The following is a 21,117-nucleotide window of genomic DNA, read 5'->3' on the forward strand; positions in this document are numbered from 1 at the left end:
AAGTACTTCATTTATTTACAAGGATAACATATTGAAGTACAAACATAACAAAAGTTAAAAATGGATAAAGATTATATAAATATCAAACATTATTAAAAAATGACTCCTTAATGACTAGTTTCCCTTTATATTTTCATAAGTATAAAAGACGTTTAACAAATCTCTATAATTACATATGTTTCTGAGGCGTATTCAGCCTCTTATAAGGCACAAACTCCAACTAAACAAAATTACTTTTTATTTTTATAATGCACATCGTCACACTCCCTCAACCTCTGCGCGGCTTGCTCTGGAGTTAGATCCCGTTGTGATTGAGCTAGCATTTCGTATCCGACCATGAATTTCTTGACAGTTGCCGATCGCAGTAATGGCGGCAAATAGATCGCGTGGAGTAACCAATGAGGCGAGTCGCCGGGGGCTTTAGACGCTCCTGTTGGTGCACCTGCGGAAAAAAAGTAAAATTTATAACAGTAAAAGTATTAGGATGGTTCTATAGAAATATTATTTCGAATTATGTACCGTTATCTAAGGGAGGACTTGGCCCTTCAGTGGGACAGTAACAGCTAAGCAAAAAAAAAAAGCGAGGTGATTTTTTTGTCTAAAGATAACATACGTTTTTTCTAAACGTGGTAAGGTTGGAGCAGCTAGTTATAATAAAAATACTGTTGCAACAAGAAAATTAAGTTAAAAGCACTTCAAGGATTTCATATTACGGGTCCATATAAAAAAATGATGTAATTTTGATAGTTATAGCCGAGCTTTTTCTTCTGTAGGATCTGTGGTAGCCTTTACTAAGGCTCTCACTTAAATGGAGTTTCCGGGGAATCCCTGAAAATACTACTATTTCTGGCAACACTTCATTCTCTACAAATTGGCGCCATTAGAACTCGTAGTCCTAAAAATTACTCTCAAAACCTCCAACGAAACTTACCATGGAAACCCATACTATAAGGAAAGCTGCATTTGAACAAATTGTCGTATTTAATATTCAACTGTTTCATAATTTCTGCCAGCGCCCTTTTTTGTGGTTCATTCAAATCTGTCATTCTCTGAGGTCGGCCATTAATAGGCAATAGCATTGTTTCAAACGGCCAAACAGCCCAGTAGGGAACTAAGGCTACCCATTCATCGTTTTTGACGACGATACGTTCCTGTGAAAGATATAATCATTATATGAGAATAGTTCGTTGATAATAATAATCAATGGAATCGGAAGGAAGGCCTTTGCCCAGCTGCGGAACAAAATCTGCCTTGAATTATAAAAAGTATTGCATTACTGCTCAAATCTAACTAGTTAATCCACAATAATAAAAATATTTATGTAAATCTATAGCCACAAAATCTAATCAGAAAAATAAACAAACCTTCTTTTGTAGTTCTTCTTTCAAATAATCGCCAAGCATAGATCGCTTAAACTTAATGTAATATTCTTTTTGACACCTGAAAAGGAGATAGCAAGGATTTTATAAGGAGCGACATACTTCAATTTCTATATAAAAAGACACAATGATCAAAATAAATAGTTATTATACCTTTTTGAACTAAGAGCTAATTCTCAAGCTTTAATTTGAAATGAAGATTGGGTTTGTGTTCAAGATTTTAAAGTTATATTTTGTTTTGTTTAACTATAGAGCTAGTTGTTTAACTTGTTTTATTACCCCAAGTTTTAGTATATTTTTTTATTTGTATAAGTAAATTTTAATTTAATATAAATTCATGTAAGAAAAACCTTAGTACACCTATAATATAAATGCTGTGTGTACCTATAATAGGCATGTATACGAGACACTATGTTACTTAATTTCTAATTTGTTACATATGTATCTTATGCTGTTGGTATACCTAATAAATAAATAAATTAACCTCGTCTTTTGAACATACTTTCTATATAATTTTATCGTAATACGTATTTAATTTGTGCGATTTCGCTATCAAAATTATACATGCAAAAAGAAAAACGATTGTTTTCGCTAGCTCTCGCCGTAATATAAGCAGTAAAACAGTCATTTTGATACAGCTTAATTTAATAGAAAATCGAGACCTACCTTTCCTTAACCCGCGGCTCATTAGGCAGGAAGCTGGACGCCCAGATCTGACAATGTGGGTGAGGGTTAGAACAACCCATGATAGCACCCTTATTTTCGAAGATCTGGACCCAGGTGTAACGACGGCCAAGCTCTTGTAGTTGGTTGACCCATCTGTAATAAGATTATATTTTATTATGCGCTTTTGCGCGCGACTTCGTCCATGGTTATGACGATATAACTTTGGGATTTTTTTATGGGATCAATAGTTTTGCCGATGTGACCCGCCCAATGACATTTTATTGGCAGCCATTTTTCCGCCGTATATATAATAATATAACCCCAAGCTTACTTCGTTATATTTAGAAAAACTTGAAGGTAATTTAGCTAATTTTTCTTGAGATAGAAATCTATATCGGTACTCTGTAGTCATACTTACTCATTGATAACAGCAAGAATTTCGTCAATCGTCATTAACGGAATTGTCATTGTGGAGTCTGGATGAAAACACATCACCCTGGAAACAAAACATTATATTTACAACTAGCAGTAGCCCGCAGGCCCGCCCGCTACAACTGAAAATGATCCCAGGGGAACATAACATCGGGATACAATCTATCCTATGTGTTAATCCTGGTTTAAAATTATTTGTGTACCAAGTTTCGTCTAAATCCGTTCAGTGGTTTTTGAAAGAGGAACAAACATCCATACATACAAACTTTCGCGTTTATAATATTAGTAGGATATTTATATATAATATACTATTTTTTTCGTAATAACGGTAGATGCACTAAATTTATGGCAGAATGGTGGCTAAGACTTGAACGGCGAAATCCAGGCAGGTCGAGGATGACAGTCATGGTAACAGACGAGTGATTGAGCCCACCACGCCAAACCCTCTGAGCGCGACGCGTCGCGGATTCGATAACCACGTAGGACAAGCATTTGTGTGATCCGCGAATGCTTGTCCTGAGTCTGGGTGTCTTTGTGCATGTGACTTAAATGTAACGAAACTTCCCGCGACTTATGTTAGATTCCCTGTCGATTTTTTAAGAGAAGGAAAATGGCTGACAGTCTCACTTACCTGCAAGTTCCCTTAGCAGCTGAGGACCTGAACAGCGGGTGTTCTGATGGCGGGGGCTCCGGGACTTTCTCCAGAAGAGCGGGGAAGTCGTTAGGAAACACATAGGTCGATGTGTACGGGGGGTTTTGCTGCGGATGAACATGTTACTTTAGAAATAACTTGTAAAATATTCTTATTTAACTATTGTAAATTTGTTCCTAAAGTTACATAATCAATTAAAATATTTTTTTTTACAATAAATTAAACTAAACTAATATTTACATTTTTAAAACTATATCAATATAAAAAGAAAAATATACATTATTTACAAAGCGTCAAAAAAGACATCTTCATCCCTGCCAAAGTCGGGAAACGTGCCCAGAAGGCTGGCTGCATTGCCACGTTGTTCCTAAAGTATTAAAATTATATGTGTATCCTCGATATGATAGCTACAGTTCTCGCTATGATGATAAACGGAATTTGAAACTTTTCTGTCCGAAGATGAGTGAGCATCTATGTCAAAACGAGTTTTGAAGTTTCGGGAGGCACGTTTAATTGGGGGCCCCGGCTGTTTTTTATACATCTTCGACAGTCGTTACAGGGAGTCGGTAGAACAAGAAAATCAGACAACCAGTATAACTAAGGGGTATCGTGTTGCCCAGATAATTGGGTTGAGGAGGTCAGATAGGCAGTCGCTCCTTGTAAAACACTGGTACTTAACTGCATTCAGTTAGACTAGAAGCCGATCCCAACAGAAAACACTTATGATGGTAATGATGATAGGCCAATAAGGATGACGATGCGAGATCGAACCAGTGGCCATACTTTACCTGTCCATTAGACCTCACAGCGCCTGGTAGCAGGGGGTTCAGGGGGTCTGGGGGCTGGTCCTCTGGCGCGGCCTCGGTCTGGCCGCTCCAGGGTCGCAGACAACGGTGAGGGGACACTAGCACCCACTCATCCTTGAGAGGGTTGTAGCGGACGTGCTGGTGTTCTGGAGATACAAGGTCAGTTTGTATAGCCATCATCAGCATCATTCCCCTTGTCATAATTATTTTATTTGAGGTAGCTACATGTCTTCTTCTTCCATACCTTTCTTTGCAATAGTCTCATACTATAGAACATTATTTATATAATAGCTCAGGAAGACATAGCACTATGGATACAAATCTATACTAATATATGAAGCTGAAGAGTTTGTTTGTTTGAACGCGCTTATCTCAGGAACTACTGGATCAAATTGAAAAATCATTTTTTTTGTTAAATAGACCATTAATCGAAGAAGGTTTTAGATATATACCATCACGCTGCGACTAATAGCAGCGAAGATACAGTGGAACTGGTTGGAGGGATGGTATAAATCATAACTTATATCTTCTAATCACGCGGGCGAAGTCGCGGGCAACAGCTAGTTATAATATAAAATCATTATATTTTGCTCGAACATTAAATTATTGTTCTTCCTTCATGAAATTGATAACAGATGAAAAAAATATCTGACAACTAACATTTTTGGAATGGCTTATTGCTCTTTTAAAGAAAGTTTTTTTTTTATTGAGCGCACACCCATTACTGAAAATATAGCTGTTAAATTTACTCAAATTTAACTACTATATTTTCATCGACTTCGTTTAATATCTTTAACATTATCGGGGCATACATAACACTCCAGAAATACGTAATCATTAAGAGCAACGACCTTAATTAATCAATCACTTCAAAGATCCCGCCTCTTCCCCGCCATCTTAAAAAAACATGCCATAACAGTGTGGCCACAGCAAAAAAAAGAAACTAAAACTAAAACGGGTAATAAGTAGGTTAGTTAAATTAACTAAGAATTTAACCATTTGAGCAATTAAAACGAATTTATAAGTTAACCAAAAATATATGCCAATGTTTTAATAAACGGTTATGAAGTAAAGACAACTTATTAACATGAAAATTAACTTACCGGTTGCGGAGAATTCTTGCATTTTACTGATAAATTACGTAGCTACGTTTGACGTGACTGCTCTTGGCTGTGTCAAGGGCAATACTGAAACGTAGTCGCAATATGGATTATTATTGAAGTGATAAAGAATCGCGGTATCATTGAGTAGTCAGTACGGGTACGGAGTTAGGCAGAATATTTTATTAATTATATTAGAAAAGTATAATTTTAGGAACTTGAAAAGGTACAATGTTAGAAAAGATTTGAAAGAATTTTGGTGTGTCGTTTTAATACAAATACATAGGTAATACAAAGAAAGGATTAATTTATTTCAGTGGTATATAATATAATTTGGTTGCTAAAGCTGAGTTTTTTAGACAAAAATACACACTTAAGATTGTTTTTCTATTTGCATTGTTCTTTTTCAATTATTTCAATCTATTCAAATATCTGAGAACTACTTATAGATAAAATACATGAATAATGTATTAAGTGTTTAGACCGCTTCAAAAGAATATAATATATTATATTATAATAAAGTGGTTAGCGCTGAAGTCATTAGCTAAACTGCTCATAAAGATTCCAGTAGGATGCATCACGGAAACCGGCCAAGTGCCAGTCAGACTCGCGACACTGAGGGTTCCGGACAAATAGATTAAACAAATAAGTTGGGTGACAAATCAATTTGCGTATGACCGTAACAAACTTTGCTTAACTTCGGCGGCTACAGAAATATGTCATCTGTGATGATGTCAACTGAAGCTATCCCGGATAATAAAATACAGAATGGACGGAATGACAGACAGCGAAGCCTTTATAGGGTTTCGTTTTTATCCTTTGGGAACGAAACCCCAAAAAAAACAGTGACTGAGTTTCAAAGTACGTAATACAAATACTGAAATTAACTGAAACACTCTCTTTTTGTAAGGCACGGGAATAGTCACGGACAACCGCTTCCTCGGGGAACGGGTAGTGTCAGACTCTTACTGACGAAACCTGAACCGCCGTGCTACGTCATCCGCGTTTTTGTGTTGGTGTATGGCAATGCGTTGCAAATCCTTCATACACACTTTTACTGTGCTTTAACACACCTACCGAAATCAGTAGAAGAGTTTAGGCAGAAACAATTCAAGAAATAAACCATTAAGTATATATGTATCATATCTACATAAATACCTAATCTTTGTAACCAACATAACATCAGTTTAATATATTTACAACATCATAAATACTTTATCACAAGTCTATCGAACTTAGCAACTAATCAGTTATTAAGTTCCGCAAAATAAATCGAGAGTGAGTAACAAGATTAATTCAAGAAGAAACATCTTTAGAAATAGAAGAGGAAGTTTCGGTTCTTTGCCTTCGTCATCATCATTAAAATCAGTCCATATTCGTCCTCTACTGGACATAGCCCCCAATTGCCAGTCATCCAGATGTATCTTCGCATTATCATACGCCGACATAAAAACGCGGATGATGTAGCACGGCGGTTCAGGTTTAGTCAGTAAGAGTCCGACACTAACCAATAGGGATGATGACAATTTTTTTTTGCAGTGTCCGTCTTGTAGTTTTTTGTATAATAATGGATATGTATTTTTTAATTTGTCCCGCAAACATAAATTGACCAAATTACAGTGAATGAAACTTACGCGTGACGTCACGATTGAGTATAAATTTTACTCTATCGTTACGTCACAAGCCCTCTCCTAAACTTTAAAGCAGTTAATTTTTGTCAATTCTAGTTTTTCTGAAAAAGGAAAAAACACGTGTCTTATACTTTTCAATTATCTAACTGAAGGACTAATGAGATTTTATCTTTTTGTACCCAGTCATCATCCCTATTATTATGAAAAAAAGTGGTGCGTCTATGATTCGATCTCATTGTACTCCAAAACTTAGGGGTTTGTGCAGTAAATAGAAGGTCCAAAACGTTGTTCAGTGGACACATTATTTGGAAAGACGTCGAAAAGATACAGGGCAGGGCATAGAAACATAAAGAAGTAAGATTACGAGCGCGCCATACGATTAGCATTGCAAAAGCTAAATAGTTTTTACAATAAATCTCTTGAGTCCTGTCAAAGATGTGTAAATAACTGCTGAGACCCTACAATTGAACCCCTTCCGAAACATGGAGGAACTCGTTATGACATAGATGGTCGACTATATCAAGAGTAACTTAACTCATCATCGGCCTAGCCTTTTCCCAACAATGTGGGGGTCGGATACCAGTCTAACCAGTTTCAGCTAAGTACCAGTGTTTTACAAGGAGCGACTGCCTATCTGACCTCCTCAACCCAGTTACCTGGGCAACACGATACTCCTTGCTCCTAACGACTGTCAAAGATGTATGAAAAACAGCCGGGACCTAAAATTTAAGGTGACTTCCGAAACACGGAGGGACTCTTTATGACATAGATCACCCATTCAGTTAAGCGTAGTCTAATCTGTGATTGATAAACTTGTGCAGTTATACCTTAGCTACGAGCTCTCTGGTTATGTAATAAACAAGAAAAATGCCCAAAAATTGTATTCATTTATTTGTTCTATCTTATAGAGGCAATACATAAGTACTAAAAAGATTATATTTTACTTTAAAACTCTAACAAATATCAAAATTTTATTCTAAACAAACAAATTTAAAATTGCGACTTATTTTATATTTACAACACATATAATTTGCTTACAGACCATTTATTTATTTTAATAAAGAACGCCCAATACAGGTTATATTAATTAATTATTATTCCTTTCGTCGCAGGTTTCAACATTCAATTAAATACACAAAAATACCACTCAGACTTAATAATTACTGTGACATAACAATATTAAAATAATATTTTGAACAACAATAACTTACGACCGATTTCAATTTAAAACTACTAAGCCGAAATTGATGGGATCAAACGACAGCTGTTTCACGTTAAATGAAAAAATATTAACAAAATTGGATCATCCAGTACGAAGTTATAAACAAAAAAATATAAACGTTTTGATAAAAACCTCCTTTCTGAAGTTAGCTGTATAAGGATCAACTCCCAACGATGGTACAGCGGCGGTTTGCTTCTTTGCTTTCAAATGAATATGAATATGAACATTCTTCTGAAGTTGATAGGATTCAAAATTATTTGTTATATAATGACACTACCGGCCGTTCCGGTGTGAATCGACCCCTAATTATCAAATTAAAAAAAAAACCTTTTTGAATTGTTTGCAACCCATATAACTTGACTTATAGTAACTATCGTGAGACTGATTCATTATTAAATGATACAACGGTTTACTCACGCGTATTTATCGGGATCGCCCGACTACTTTGACGCGGGGCCATTCGACTCGCTCGATGCCGTCAGTTCATGATTAAGGACTCCGGTTGGGTCCGAAACTAGTCGGGTGATCCCGATAAATAAGCGAGGGTGAACCGTTACATCATTTAAGCATCAAACCACCTTAAGTCGGTATTTTTTTATGTATTACCAACTTATAAAACCGACTCAAAAAAAGAAGGAGGTTATCATGTCGCATTTTATTATATTTGACAATTAATTAAGGCTATCTTGACACAAAATAATAATTCATGTACGAATAAAAAAATAAAACATAATATTTTAAATGCTGTATATATTTTCTATACTCCTATTGACAATATTACATAAGTATGTATGTCATAATATTAAATATAATCTAGTTATTTAAAAATTACTTAATACTTATAAAATACTCTCTTAATATTATATTTAACTATTTTGCTATAGCCACATTTAGATAATCAGATATCCTACTAATATTATAAACGCGAAAGTTTGTATGTATGGATGTTCGTTACTCTTTCACGCAAAAACCACTGAACGGATTTAGACGAAACTTGTTACACAGATAGTTTATAATCTGCATTAACACATAGGTCGGTGTTAATCCCGATTTTATGATGATGAGTACAAGACGAAGGGTTTATACATATTTTTATGCATTTATGTGTGTATTTGACAAGAAAACCTCTTTACTCCATTAGACAGATTTCCAAAAGATCCTACTACTATTACAAAAGCCGGAAGTTTGTAAGTATGGATGTATGGATGTTTGTTACTCTTTCACGTAAAAACTACTGAATGGATTTGAATGAAACTTTATCACAATATAGCTTATACATCAGAATAACACATAGGCTACAATTTTTGAGGTTTCTAATGTGTCCTGAAGTCCACGCAAAGAAAGTCGCGGGCAAAAGCTAGTATTAGATACGTATTTTTTCTTTTATCTCATAAACAAACAATGAAGTGTATACAGTGGTTTAAAATCTCGTGTGACGTCACTTACCAGTACGCTTTTAATTTTACTTTTTAATGACGTCATAATATGAAAATACGTATTTCAAATATTTTGTGTATTCGTCTGACGGAGTAAACAGATTGATATATTAGATTTAGGGCCGATTTTTCAATCGTTAGATAACTTTAATTCGACAGATATGTTTGACGTTTTGACAGGTTTTGTAAAGAAAATATGTCAAACGGCCATATTTATTCCTCAGATAAAAGTTATCTGACGATTGAAAAATCGGGCCATAGGCAAATACCCTATTGAAAACTGCCTACTAGTCTTTGCACTTAAAAAAACAATATTCTACAAAATATTGGGGTCATATTTATATATGCTTTGACTGTTCTGGACTATTATGAAGTTTCTTGGCGGTTCTTCTCCATAAGAATGACACTTTGGAACCGTGCAACTAGAGTCACTACTGTAACGTTTTAAAAGTGCCTGGAAAACGGCCTATTTGAAATAAAAACTTTTGATTTTGATTCCGCTTGTGAAGGACAGACTATATATGGTAATATAAATAATATCAGTCCCACAGCTGGGCAAAGGCCTCTTTTCTAGCCCAGGATAGGATTCAAAATTCCAATATTCAGAATCTAGAATTCCTCACGATGTTATCCTACACCGTTTGTCAGTTGTGTCTTAGTTAAAAAGTACATAATTTTGAAATGCGTATAACCAAGGATCGAACTGGCAACTATGTGCATACAAATCCGGCTATTACACTAGACAACTATGATTCGATTAATATAATATATTTCATTTTTATTATCTAATACATTATTAAGTATAATATCTTACATAGCAAAAACTTATTTCAATATTCACATTTTATATGAACCAAATTGTTTACTTTAAATTAGATTTTGTCAGAGGATAAAAGGTCATTTTTATACACTCACTTTTTTTGTTTGTTTGTCGTTCCGTTTGGATTTTTGCAATTCAATTTTGAAGCACTTCCCGATAAGCTAGCAGGATGAAATTTTCAGGGTAGCTTAAAGCCCGATGAGAATGCAATTTACAACTATAAAAACGGTTGGACCGATTATGATAAAATTAAAATGGAGTGACATTGGGGTTTAGATTCTTTAAAGCTATTGCTTTTCTGCAATTTTAGGTTGGGAAGCAGTTGAAATTTAACACCCATTCCTCCATGTTATGAATCCAACATTCCTCACTTTATCTAAACGGGATTTTTAACTGTTTTTTTGCAATTAAAACTGAAATTCTATCTCAATAAGCTAGCAAAGGCTTAATCAAACAAAAAGTTCAATTTCTAAAACTATTAATCTAATAAATTGTGATGTATCTTTATGTAAAGTCATTAAACCTTAATTTTTTGACCCAAAGCAAGTTTGTGAATGTGAGTCAAAATGTGTTATTTATAAAAGTTGATATTATTTTATTGCTTTTCTTTTCTTCTTTCATTTGTCAGCGGCGAAGTGCTTCGCCATGTGACGCTTTAGATAAATCCGGTTCTGTGGAAAGAAAAACAATTATTAATAATACAGAAGCTAAAAAATACCTGAGAAATTAGATACATACATAATGCTTTAAAGACCGTACGGATAGCAGAGTTTTTGAGGTCATAACTCCAAACCCACTTTGCGCGACGTGTCGCGGGTGCGATCTCCGCGTAGGACAGAGAAGGCGATCCAATAGCATGCGACACAATATTTTGAGCACGTCGCAGATTTAGGTATTTTAGGACGATCAAATTGATAGTATTCATAATTATTATTTTCCAAATAATCAGAAAGTCCAAATTATTTGATGGCACGCGAATGCCCATTAAACTTTTTTTAGAAAAAATGGCACGTTGATGCATAAAGGTTCGCCTACGCTGGTGTAGACCATGCATTTGTGTGATCCACGAATGCTTGTTCTGAGTCTGGGTTAAATGATTATAAATAAATGTATTTATAAGTCTTTGTTAAATATTTAATTCTTTTATTGCAAACGCTGCCTTAACCATAAAAGCTACTTCAAAATAATGTTCTACAATATTGTACACCATAAAAAGATCTACAAAAAAGTCTTAGACAGCATATGTCTATCTTTTAGGGTTGGCTCATCATAACCATTTTTTGGGCTAATAATTGTATTCAAAAACTAAACTTGTATGCGAAGCTGTTTTTGTTGAGATGGTACTAATCCTTATCAAAAGAAATACGAAAAGTATACAATTTTCAAATTTGAAACATTTATTCCAGAGATTTTTATTACGATGCAGCAATGGCGATGGTATGAATCCTTATCAAAATAAAGAACGTCAAAGACATTCTGTGGCGTATATTACTTATTATATTACTTCGCACTGCTCCCGTGCGAAGCCGGGGCGGGTCGCTAGTTAGAAATATTCGATGATGTTGGACAATCTTCAATAATGTTTTCTGAAACCGTCATGTTTTTTTTCTTGCTCTAAACTCACGAACGCGTTCTGTTGATGTTTTTTTTCTTTTAATTAGTAAACTTGAAGTCGAAGGTTGAGAATTGTCTTGATTTACTTCAGTTTCAACATTTTCTTCAGGTCTTTGTCTCTTTCTAGCTCTGTAGTCTCGACTACGCTCTGCTGGAGTTTTGGGAGTCTTTGTAATTATATTCAGATCTTTGTTAATTGCATTTCTTAAAACCTTTTTCCGCTGTCTAAATTCACGTGATCGTTCTGTGGACGTTTTACCTGGCCGTCTAACAGATATTTTATTTTTAAGTGTAATTTTATGTTCACACTCTCGCACCACATTTTTTGACATTGCAATCTGAAAATGAAAAGTTATTTGAATTCAATCTTCTAATATAAAAGATTCCCGTGTCACGATGTTAGTTACCGTACTCCTCCGAAACGGCTTTACCGATTTTTAACAAATTTTATATGTGTATCAGTAGGTCTGAGAATCGGTTAACATTTATTTTTCATACCCCTAAGTGATAAGGGTTGCCAAAATAAAATTTTATTTTTTATTTTATGGCCGATTTTTTTGTGGCATTAGAAAATACTTACAATTAGGAATAATTTATTAGGCAAAATGACGTTTGCTGGGTCAGCTAGTATTCAATAAAAATAATTAAGAGAACTATTAAAATACATTTATTTTATATTGTATGGAAAATAATATAGTAAAATCTCAGATGTTGAATATTAAATAAAAATTCCTTGTGATTATTTGTAAATAGTAAAAATACCTCATTCAATTTAAATTTATACAAAATTATTGTAAATTAATGATAACTCTAGAAATGACAATTTTTAAATTACAACTTCGTCATAAGAATTTATAAAATATTGTTATTTATGTTTTAAGCACAATGATTTGTTGAAATCGTCAAATTACGAATTTTAAATAAAAATGCCAAGTGTTTTTTGTCAATATTAGAAATTTTTAATTAAATTTTGTTTTTGAATTTAAAATTTAGAAAAGCGAATTTATGTAATTTATTTTATTTTATGGTAAATGATTTATTAAATAATCAAACGCCGAGTGGCAAGTGGAAATCAACCTTCAAACCAATTAGCATAAATAATTGTAAATAAACAAAAATATAACAGATATATTACTTACTTCGAATAATTGCTTGTTTTAGGACAACTTATAAATCTATCACAAAAGTTTATTTATAAAACTAGCTGTTGCCCGCGACTTCGTCCCCGTGGTTAGAACATATAAGTTATGATTTATACCTGCCCTGTTTTTTCCACATTTTCCCTTGTATCGTCGCTCCTATTCGTCGCTGCGTGATGGTATATAGCCTAAAACCTTCCTCAATGAATGGTTTATTCAACACAAAAATATTATTTTAAATTTGGACCAGTAGTTCCTGAGATTAGCGCGTTCAAACAAACAAACTCTTCAGCTTTATTTATTAAAAGTATAGATATTAGTATAGATTCACTTACTATTTATACACTGTATAAGGTCTAATAATATTGTAAATGGATGAAAAATCTATTAGCATACCGGCGTGACGTTACAACTGTAAAAAATTTACCCTCATGCGCCAAAAGAAGTTTCACTTCAAAAAAGAAATTGAAATTGAGCTATGATACCACAGAGAGACAGACACGTCAAACTTATTGGCCTAAATTAAATTATTTTTAGGCCTAATTAGGCCTAAAAATATAGCCTTTTAAGCGCCAAGTTTTTCAATAACATTGTATTTTTACTATAAAAATCTTCTGAACCTCAATCGGTACACCGATTTTGATAAATTTTCACAGTAACCGAGTATTAAATAAAAATTGAATAACAGACACAACTTACAGTATATTTTCTCCCGCATAGGTCACATTCGAGGCCGGAATTCTTGAAATGTTTAATCTGCATATGTTTCTGCAGGTTTTCATAGTTTTTCAGCACCTGTAATTAAAAAATACATAATATGAAACTAATATAATAACCTTGTTTGTTGGTAATTATATTTTTGAGCCGTTTGGGGTCGAGACGTTCGGGAAATGGGGACCAGGTGCACGAGTTCTTTATAAAGAACTCGCAAAGCGTTTGGTCGACTCTACACGTGATCAGAAGGCTGGTCTATATTTTGCCCAAAGAATTAGCATTGCCATACAACGTGGCAATGCAGCCAGCCTTCTGGGCACGTTTTCCGACTTTGGCAGGGATGAAGTCGACATATCTTTTTTGACGCTTTGTAAATAATGTATATTTTTCTTTTTATATTGATATAGTTTTAAAAATGTAAATATTAGTTTAGTTTAATTTATTGTAAAAATATTATAGACTTATTGCCATTAAAAAAATAATAATGTGGAAATACATGACTATTAAATATGAAACTTGTGTTAGCGACGCAGACATGTCGAACAAGTTTGGAGAAGGTTTTGCCCAGCCGTGGGACATATAAGGTAATAATAATAATCAAAAAGCGACACGTCACACTCAGCGATGTGTTCGATCCCCGCTTAGACACAAGCATTTGTGTGATCCACGAATGCTTGTGCTGAGTCTGGGTGTTTTTATGTATGTGACTTTAAAAAAAATATTATTACCATATATTAACTCATGTGAATATTAATATTGATAAACTATTATGTCCAATTAATATTTATGAAACCCTACACAACAAAACTATAAAAACCCCTCCGAGCGGGTAGTACATTTTTACATTGACCCGACCGGGGATCGAACCCGGGAGCTCAGAGCTAGCGACACCTTGAAACCGGTGCGTACGCCACTCGGCCACGGAGGTCGCCGTAAGGATAGAACGTAAGTAGGGATTCTACAATACTTACTTGTTTACAGATTGAGCACCTATATACGAGATGCTTCTTACCAGCCCCGGAGTTCTGTCTCTTCACAACCGTGTGAGTGGGCGGCGCGTGTGGCGACCTACAATCATTTAAACTAATATAATAAAACAGATAAAAAAGAACTAAAAACCAACTTTTTTAAAGCAAACCATTCAAATTTCATCAAAACCGGTCCAGCCGTTTTTATAGTTGTAAATTGTATTGTCATCGGGGTTGGAGATACAGTGAAAATTTCAGCCTGCTAACTTATCGGGAAGTGCCTCAAAATTGAGTTACAAAAATCTAACCGGAACGACAAACAAACAAACAAACAAGAAAGTGAGTTTATAAAAACATGGAAAAATAAACCTAACTTAATGTCACGGGTCGAGTCTGGATGAGGGTAGCACAGGACCGTGGAAATTGGCACGAGAAAGGGGAGGCCTATGCCCAGCAGTGGGAGGATAAAGGCTGTGAATGATGATGATGTTGAAAAATCTTAAAACATTCTTAAAGGAGGCGGTGAAGTTTTGTCTAGATTTTTATCGCAATTAAATGTTAATAGTCGGTACAAAGACATTTTGACACACATATACATACACATCCAACAATGTAATGCAATCAACACTCGCAGCATCCCTGCCATGAACAGAACTAGTATAGTTGCCGGCACGGATCTTGAGCGCTGACCTTGACCTGCGCTGAAGTGATTGTGTCCCTTTTGCGGTATGAAGTGAGACGCGGGGCGGACTACAGCAGGGAGTGTCCCGCAGCGCATCGCGTCATAGCCGACATGAGGGATGAGTTGAAATTCGTTCTTTGCTGCAGTTGCATGCACCTCGAGACGACGAGTACGCACAATTTTTTGGCATTTTATTTTACGACTAGCTGTTGACCGCGACTTCGTCCGCTTGGTTAGAATTTTCCCCGTTTTTGCCACATTTTCCATTTTATCTTCGCTCCTATTAGTCGCAGCGTGATGTTATATAGTCTATAGCCTTCCTTGATAAATGGTCTATTTAATACAAAAATAATTTTTCAATTCGAACCAGAAGTTCCTGAGATTAGCGCGTCAATCAAACAAACTCTTCAGCTTTATATATTAGTATACAGTGCTGGCGTTAGAGGGGGGGGGGGGGGTGACAAATTCTGGGGGGCGCCAAGGTCTGAAGTTGGAGTCTCTTGCCTCTCCTGGCGCAAACCCTCAGAACTGTGCTCTACGCTAGAGGTGGAATACTTCCGCCAAACGTAACGCTAAAGGAAAGATGAAATTCTTAATATAATTTTACTTGGGATCAGCAAATAACTAACACTTGATATTGCTTCCCTCAAGTGGGCGCCACAATATTTTCGCCCGGGGTGTCAGTGGCCCTTACGCCGGCACTGTTAGTATAGATGGGCAAAGCGATCCCCACTATTCCGACGAGCGCTCAAGATCCGTGCCGGTAACTATATAAACATTTCATTATACAGACCTGTCTCTATCCTGTCGCGGCAGCCTGTACTCGGGCCTCCTGCGACGCCCTGTCGGCCTCTCCACCTGCTCGGTGTGTGCTAGCTTGTAATGATCGACCGCTGATTCGTAGCAATGATATCTCTTACAGCATTTCGCGCACTCGAATCTAAAATATATGTAATTATACTAATTCAAAATCAAAATCAAGGCATTTATTCAAATTAGGCTACTAAGTGGCACTTTTTGAAGGTCAGGTTACATTGGACAGTACCCAGTTTCGCCCTTCACCGCTTCCTAATATAATATTGACTGCACGGATAGCCGAGTGGTTGTGGTCACCACGTCAAACCCACTGAGTGTGTTTGTTCGATCCCCACGTAGGACAAGCTTTTGTGTGATCCACGAATGCTTGTTCTGAGTCTGGGTGTCTTTGTGCATGTGAAATGTATGTTTATGAAACCCCAGCGATCACACGCATTAAGTTAAGTGCGGGGTCGTTTTTTAAAAAAAAAACAGTGCTCGCGAGCCCACTTGCAAATCGAAATTGATCCTATGGGAATATTAAATCAGGATGAAACTAAGTATCGTATGTTTTTATAGTAACTATCGTGAGACTGATTCATTATTAAATGATGTATTGTATGCCGATGGTCACCACTTGGTTGGTATAAGTGTGTTGTTTTAACAGTACTTAACTGGTACTGACAGTAATACTTAACTAGCAAAGATTATGCATAAATAATCGCTCGACTGGTGTCGTTGAGTTCGACTCGCTCGCCCGCCGCGTCAGCTCATGATTAAAGACTCCGGTTGGGTCCGAAACTAGTCGGGCGATTCCGATAAATGCGCGTGAGTAAACCGTTGTATCATTAAATAACTATCCTATGTGTAAATTGTTTAAGTGTTATTATAATCTCACCTTGAAAAGTGTCTATACTTGTGTGCAGCATAACCACCAGCCGGATACAGGATTTGTTCACAAATGTCGCAAACGACACAGCCTTTTTTCTGAAAAAAAAAAGGCAAATATAAGTCACTTTTTTTTTAAACTACTCCCAAACTAAAGAATGTAATCCAAGTGTCGCGGGGGATTTCACAAACATACAAGTCACATGCACAAGATACCCAGACTCAGGACAAGCATTCGTGGATCACACAAACGCTTGTCCTACGCGAGGATCGAGACAACACGTCGCGCTCAATGGGTTTGGCGTGGTGACCTCAACCACTCGGCTATCCGTGCAGTCAAACACTATCTTTCGTTTTTCAGATCATCAGATGGGACATCATCAAATGACTCCTTCCACTTCAGGTAGAGCGGAAGAGAGTGTCAGACTTCTACTGACTAAAACACACCCATGTTCCTTCCTTTGCCCTTCGTGTACCGGGGCCGCAGTTACTCTTTCGGACAATCCCGCTGCCCCGGCATAAAGGACCGTGTAACTAGGGGTCAGCGGTCATGTCTTTAAGTAATATTACAGCGTGTGTGAAAGAGAGATGCCGGTATAAGCCGTGTATTGCTGTCACGCTTCCACCACCATAATAATTGTCCAGTCTTCATCTGTACATGATGCACGTTTGCTGAAGTAACAAAGGTGTGTCATGTACTTTTATTTCATTACGATATTTCTGTTTAGAACTGAAATAAATTAGTTCAATTTAAGCAACGACAGAGTAAGGAGTCGCCACTAGTCGCCAGCTACAAAACTTTTTATTACATTTGCGTAAACAATTCAATGATTTCTGCTCTTTGAACTCAAATAACTTATCTGCAGCGTGTAAGCAAAGTGTACCGAACCGTACAATAATATTACTTTAACATGTGGTGTTAGACCGTCTTTCTACACCCTCTTGAGCCCCACGTTGGGCGCCATTAACGAAGCCGGTAATACCAGCGTACAAAAACTCAACTAATACGACCTATCATACTCCAACATCCGTATTAAGATATTTGTGACCAACGCTGGGTAAAAGCCTTTACCCATATAGAGGAAAGAACTAATAACAGGCAAAAATACCGAAATAGTAAACTACTCAACAGACTATAAAAAATATCCTGTTCATATGAACGTCAAAATGCTTATTTCTAGCTAAAACAACTTCTCCGCTACAAATCGACCACGGCAACCACGGGAACATAAAATCGATATAAATCCTATGTGGTAATTCAGATTATAAACCATCTGTGTACCAATTTTCGTTCAAATCCGTCAATTCCTTTTTACAAGAGTCACAAACAAACACACAAACTTTCACATTTATAATATTAGTAGTATAGTAAGAATAATAATATACTTACAGCCATATGTTTCCTATTATTATGATCTTCCAAGTTCTCTTTATAATTGAACCCTATCAGGCACTTATCACAGCGATGCGGCATCTTCTGATACGCGTCTGAGGCAGCTATGGTCGCCCTTTCTTCTTTTAGCTCATCCTCTGTTATCATAACAGTTCTTATATTTAATATGTTCGGAGAAACTGGTGTTTCTGTAACAAAGGAAAAAGGATTTTAGTCAACTCGCATTGTTGGGTTAATATAAACTTTATGATTGTAAGCTTACAGTTCAAAATTGATCGCATCTTTTTTATAACTTTCGATTGGGTTTACATTTTTAATGGGATTATGCTTTCTGAAGTAAGATAAGAAATGTATGAATACTATTTTTTTTTATATTGTTTGCAAAACTGCATTAATATTCCATCCATCTTCGCATTTTCGATCATCATCATTACAGACTTTTCCCAACTATGTTGAGGTCGGCTTCCAGTCTAACCGGTTTCAGCTAAGTACCAGTGTTTTACAAGGAGCGACTGCCTATCTGATCTCCTCAACCCAGTTACCTAGGCAACAGTCAGACAGGTTGTCAGACTTTCTAGCTTCTAACTACCCGTAAAAACTGTCAAAGATGTTTAAATAACAGCCGGAACCCACAATTTAACGTGGCTTCCGAAACTCGGAGGAACTCGTTATGACAAAGATGGTCTACCATCAACGGACCGACCGCGTAAGCGTACCTTAACCTGTGATCGTTTCACTTATAGCTTAGCCACAAGCTCTATTTTCGAATTGTTACTTTAAATTTGTTAAGTCTGCATACAAGTTCGACTCGCTCGCCCGCCGCGTCTACTAGTCGGGCTACCCCGATAAATACGCGTGAGTAAACCGTTACATCATTTAATAAGGAATCAGTCCCAAGATAGTTATTATAAAAATATAGTCTGCATACATAAAGGCTTTTATTTCTTACAAAACGACTCTCACACATACACATTTAATTCCTCACAGGACGTTTTAGTCACCTGCACAAAGACACTCAGACTCAGGACAAGCATTTGTGTGATCCACAAAAATTTTGACTAAACTAACCTTGTGCTCCCTCCTCCACAGACGTATTCCCTTCAATCTTAACAATGACCGGTGGCTCCGGAATCTCCGTTTTAATAAAACAAGCAACGGATTCCGTGATCGCTGCCGCTTCTTTCTCAACTAAATTCTTAACGGAATCTGTGAACAGTTTCACGGATGCATTCTTTGTGTTATTATCAATAATCTTTAACGCTTCTTTTATGTTCTTCATCTGTTTCTCGTTAGCTGGCGGTGTTGGTGTTGGTTCGGGCACTGGTGTTGTGGTCTTGTCTGGTGGGACCGGAGTGCTGGCTTCCGTTTCACTTGGGTTTGGCGTCTCCGATGGAATGTTTATGTTTACTACGTTGCAGAGTTCGAAGTTTGGTTTTCTGATGTCAGCTCCTTCTGAGTCAAGTGCCTGGTGATATTATTAATTTGTTATTTTTTGGCTAATAATGGGTCGTGGTTTTGTCGTAAAGTCAAAGTCAAAGTATCTTTGTTGTTTTTAAGCAGTATTTAAAAATTATTTTGTCATCTATTTCTAAAATTTGACTGTGACTGAATGCAGAATAAAATTCTGAAAATCAATTATTTGAACCTTCATTTAAAAATTCATACTTAAATTGGAAAGAAAGGTATTGACGACATAAATTATTTTTCATAGATTTTGGCCATACATGGTAATATTTTGGTGTTGTATATTTTTTTTTATTAAATTAATCTTTATATTATTAATAAAAAATAATGCAAAAAATATAAATAATTACTTACTTGTGTTGTCAATAAATTGAAGCTCTGTTCCACTTGCACCTTAAATTGTTTTATTTTCTTCAGCATGTTATGACAAGTGTGGCATATCACTTCATTTATAGGCTTTAACTAAAACAGAAATTAAAACACATCATTAAAATACATCGTTAGCCTGAATTAACACTCCGCGCATGATTTTAACTGTAAATGCGGGAGTCGCTGTGGTGTGAGCGGGATAGCGATAGACTGCGTATAGCTGCATCTCGTTTTCACAATGGCGACTCACGCTTTATGACATTAGAGTTCATTGCAGTTCATAGTTTAAGCACTGGTAATCAATGATAAAATAGGGCAATGTTTAGAAATGAGTTATTTTGATTGAATCTAAAAAATAAAGGTAAATATACGAAGTTATTTTGACATAAAGATGCAAGTAAAAAAGGTTTAACTTCGAATTGTTCTAAAGTCTCGGCTTGCTACAGGTTTATAGGCCTTTTAATTCAACAAATGTTTCAAGTATATACCTCTGGTCTCGTAAAATTGTCCAAATAGTCCGAATGCGAACATGTTGCAATATTTATGAAAGCGACGTTTCTTTCAAGACAACAGATACAGAATAAGGTGTGGGACTGTATTGTCTTCGTTATATCTTGGTTTAGACCGAAGTCTTCAAAGTTTAAGAGAAGAAATCGCGACATTTTTGGCCATTAAAACTCTTCAGAGCGCTTCACTGTTTTCAGTTTATGAGCTGTCAAAGTCAAAAGAAGAGAGTCTTACGTTTTGTTTCACCTCCTAGGAAATTCGGTAGCATCTTGAAGTAGTTTGTTTTTTTAGGTCTCGTGTCTAGTATAATAAGCATGTTAAGACCTCTGTCTCGAATTTCTTGACCATTTGTGTGTAATCAAAAATTTTACCATTCCAATGTAGTTATAAACCTAAACCAGTATAAAATGTATGTGATTAGATAAACCAAAAGATTAATA

General features: G+C 35.9%; 2 protein-coding genes across 3 annotated transcripts; both read right to left on the reverse strand.

Moving 5' to 3' along the window:
- Positions 1–67: 67 nt before the first annotated feature.
- LOC113508989 (probable galactose-1-phosphate uridylyltransferase) lies at positions 68–5,131 on the reverse strand. Its single transcript, XM_026892219.1, has 8 exons — positions 5,039–5,131; positions 3,918–4,081; positions 3,109–3,236; positions 2,464–2,541; positions 2,046–2,198; positions 1,365–1,440; positions 932–1,151; positions 68–442 (listed from the first exon to the last, which is right to left on the reverse strand). Exons 1-8 carry the CDS (start codon positions 5,058–5,060, stop codon positions 231–233), a joined length of 1,053 nt encoding a protein of 350 aa, XP_026748020.1. The 5' UTR covers positions 5,061–5,131; the 3' UTR covers positions 68–230.
- A 5,474-nt stretch (positions 5,132–10,605) lies between these two features.
- On the reverse strand, positions 10,606–20,908 carry LOC113508980 (zinc finger and BTB domain-containing protein 17-like). Of its 2 annotated transcripts, none has more exons than XM_026892205.1 (9): positions 20,659–20,906; positions 20,156–20,263; positions 19,406–19,802; positions 18,335–18,525; positions 16,955–17,043; positions 16,055–16,201; positions 14,583–14,679; positions 13,597–13,692; positions 10,606–10,815 (listed from the first exon to the last, which is right to left on the reverse strand). In XM_026892205.1, the coding sequence occupies exons 1-9, from the start codon at positions 20,830–20,832 to the stop codon at positions 10,762–10,764; spliced, it is 1,353 nt and encodes a 450-aa protein (XP_026748006.1). In that variant the 5' UTR covers positions 20,833–20,906; the 3' UTR covers positions 10,606–10,761. The 2 variants fall into 2 exon arrangements, with proteins under 2 accessions (XP_026748006.1, XP_026748005.1); XM_026892204.1 differs by lacking the exon at positions 10,606–10,815 and adding an exon at positions 11,452–12,096 and having other exon boundaries at positions 20,659–20,908.
- Between the last annotated feature and the right edge of the window lie 209 nt (positions 20,909–21,117).

This window comes from Trichoplusia ni, chromosome 3 (assembly GCF_003590095.1).
Source record: "Trichoplusia ni isolate ovarian cell line Hi5 chromosome 3, tn1, whole genome shotgun sequence".
NCBI classification, from domain to species: Eukaryota; Metazoa; Arthropoda; class Insecta; order Lepidoptera; family Noctuidae; genus Trichoplusia; species Trichoplusia ni.

What these genes read in the sequence shown, in the direction of transcription:
- LOC113508989 (XM_026892219.1), bottom strand. Translation starts at nt 5,060, where the DNA reads ATGCAAGAATTCTCCGCAACCG. An exon ending in GAGCCGCGGGTTAAGGAAAG is followed by an intron (nt 1,441 to 2,045) that starts GTAGGTCTCGAT and finishes TCTCCTTTTCAG; the next exon opens with GTGTCAAAAAGAATATTACA. An exon ending in TTATAGTATGGGTTTCCATG is followed by an intron (nt 443 to 931) that starts GTAAGTTTCGTT and finishes TTTTTTCCGCAG; the next exon opens with GTGCACCAACAGGAGCGTCT.
- LOC113508980 (XM_026892204.1), bottom strand. Translation starts at nt 20,832, where the DNA reads ATGTCGCGATTTCTTCTCTTAAACTTTGAAGACTTCGGTCTAAACCAA. An exon ending in GGTGCTCAATCTGTAAACAA is followed by an intron (nt 13,693 to 14,582) that starts GTAAGTATTGTA and finishes TTTTAATTACAG; the next exon opens with GTGCTGAAAAACTATGAAAA. An exon ending in TATGCGGGAGAAAATATACT is followed by an intron (nt 12,097 to 13,596) that starts GTAAGTTGTGTC and finishes TTTCATTTTCAG; the next exon opens with ATTGCAATGTCAAAAAATGT.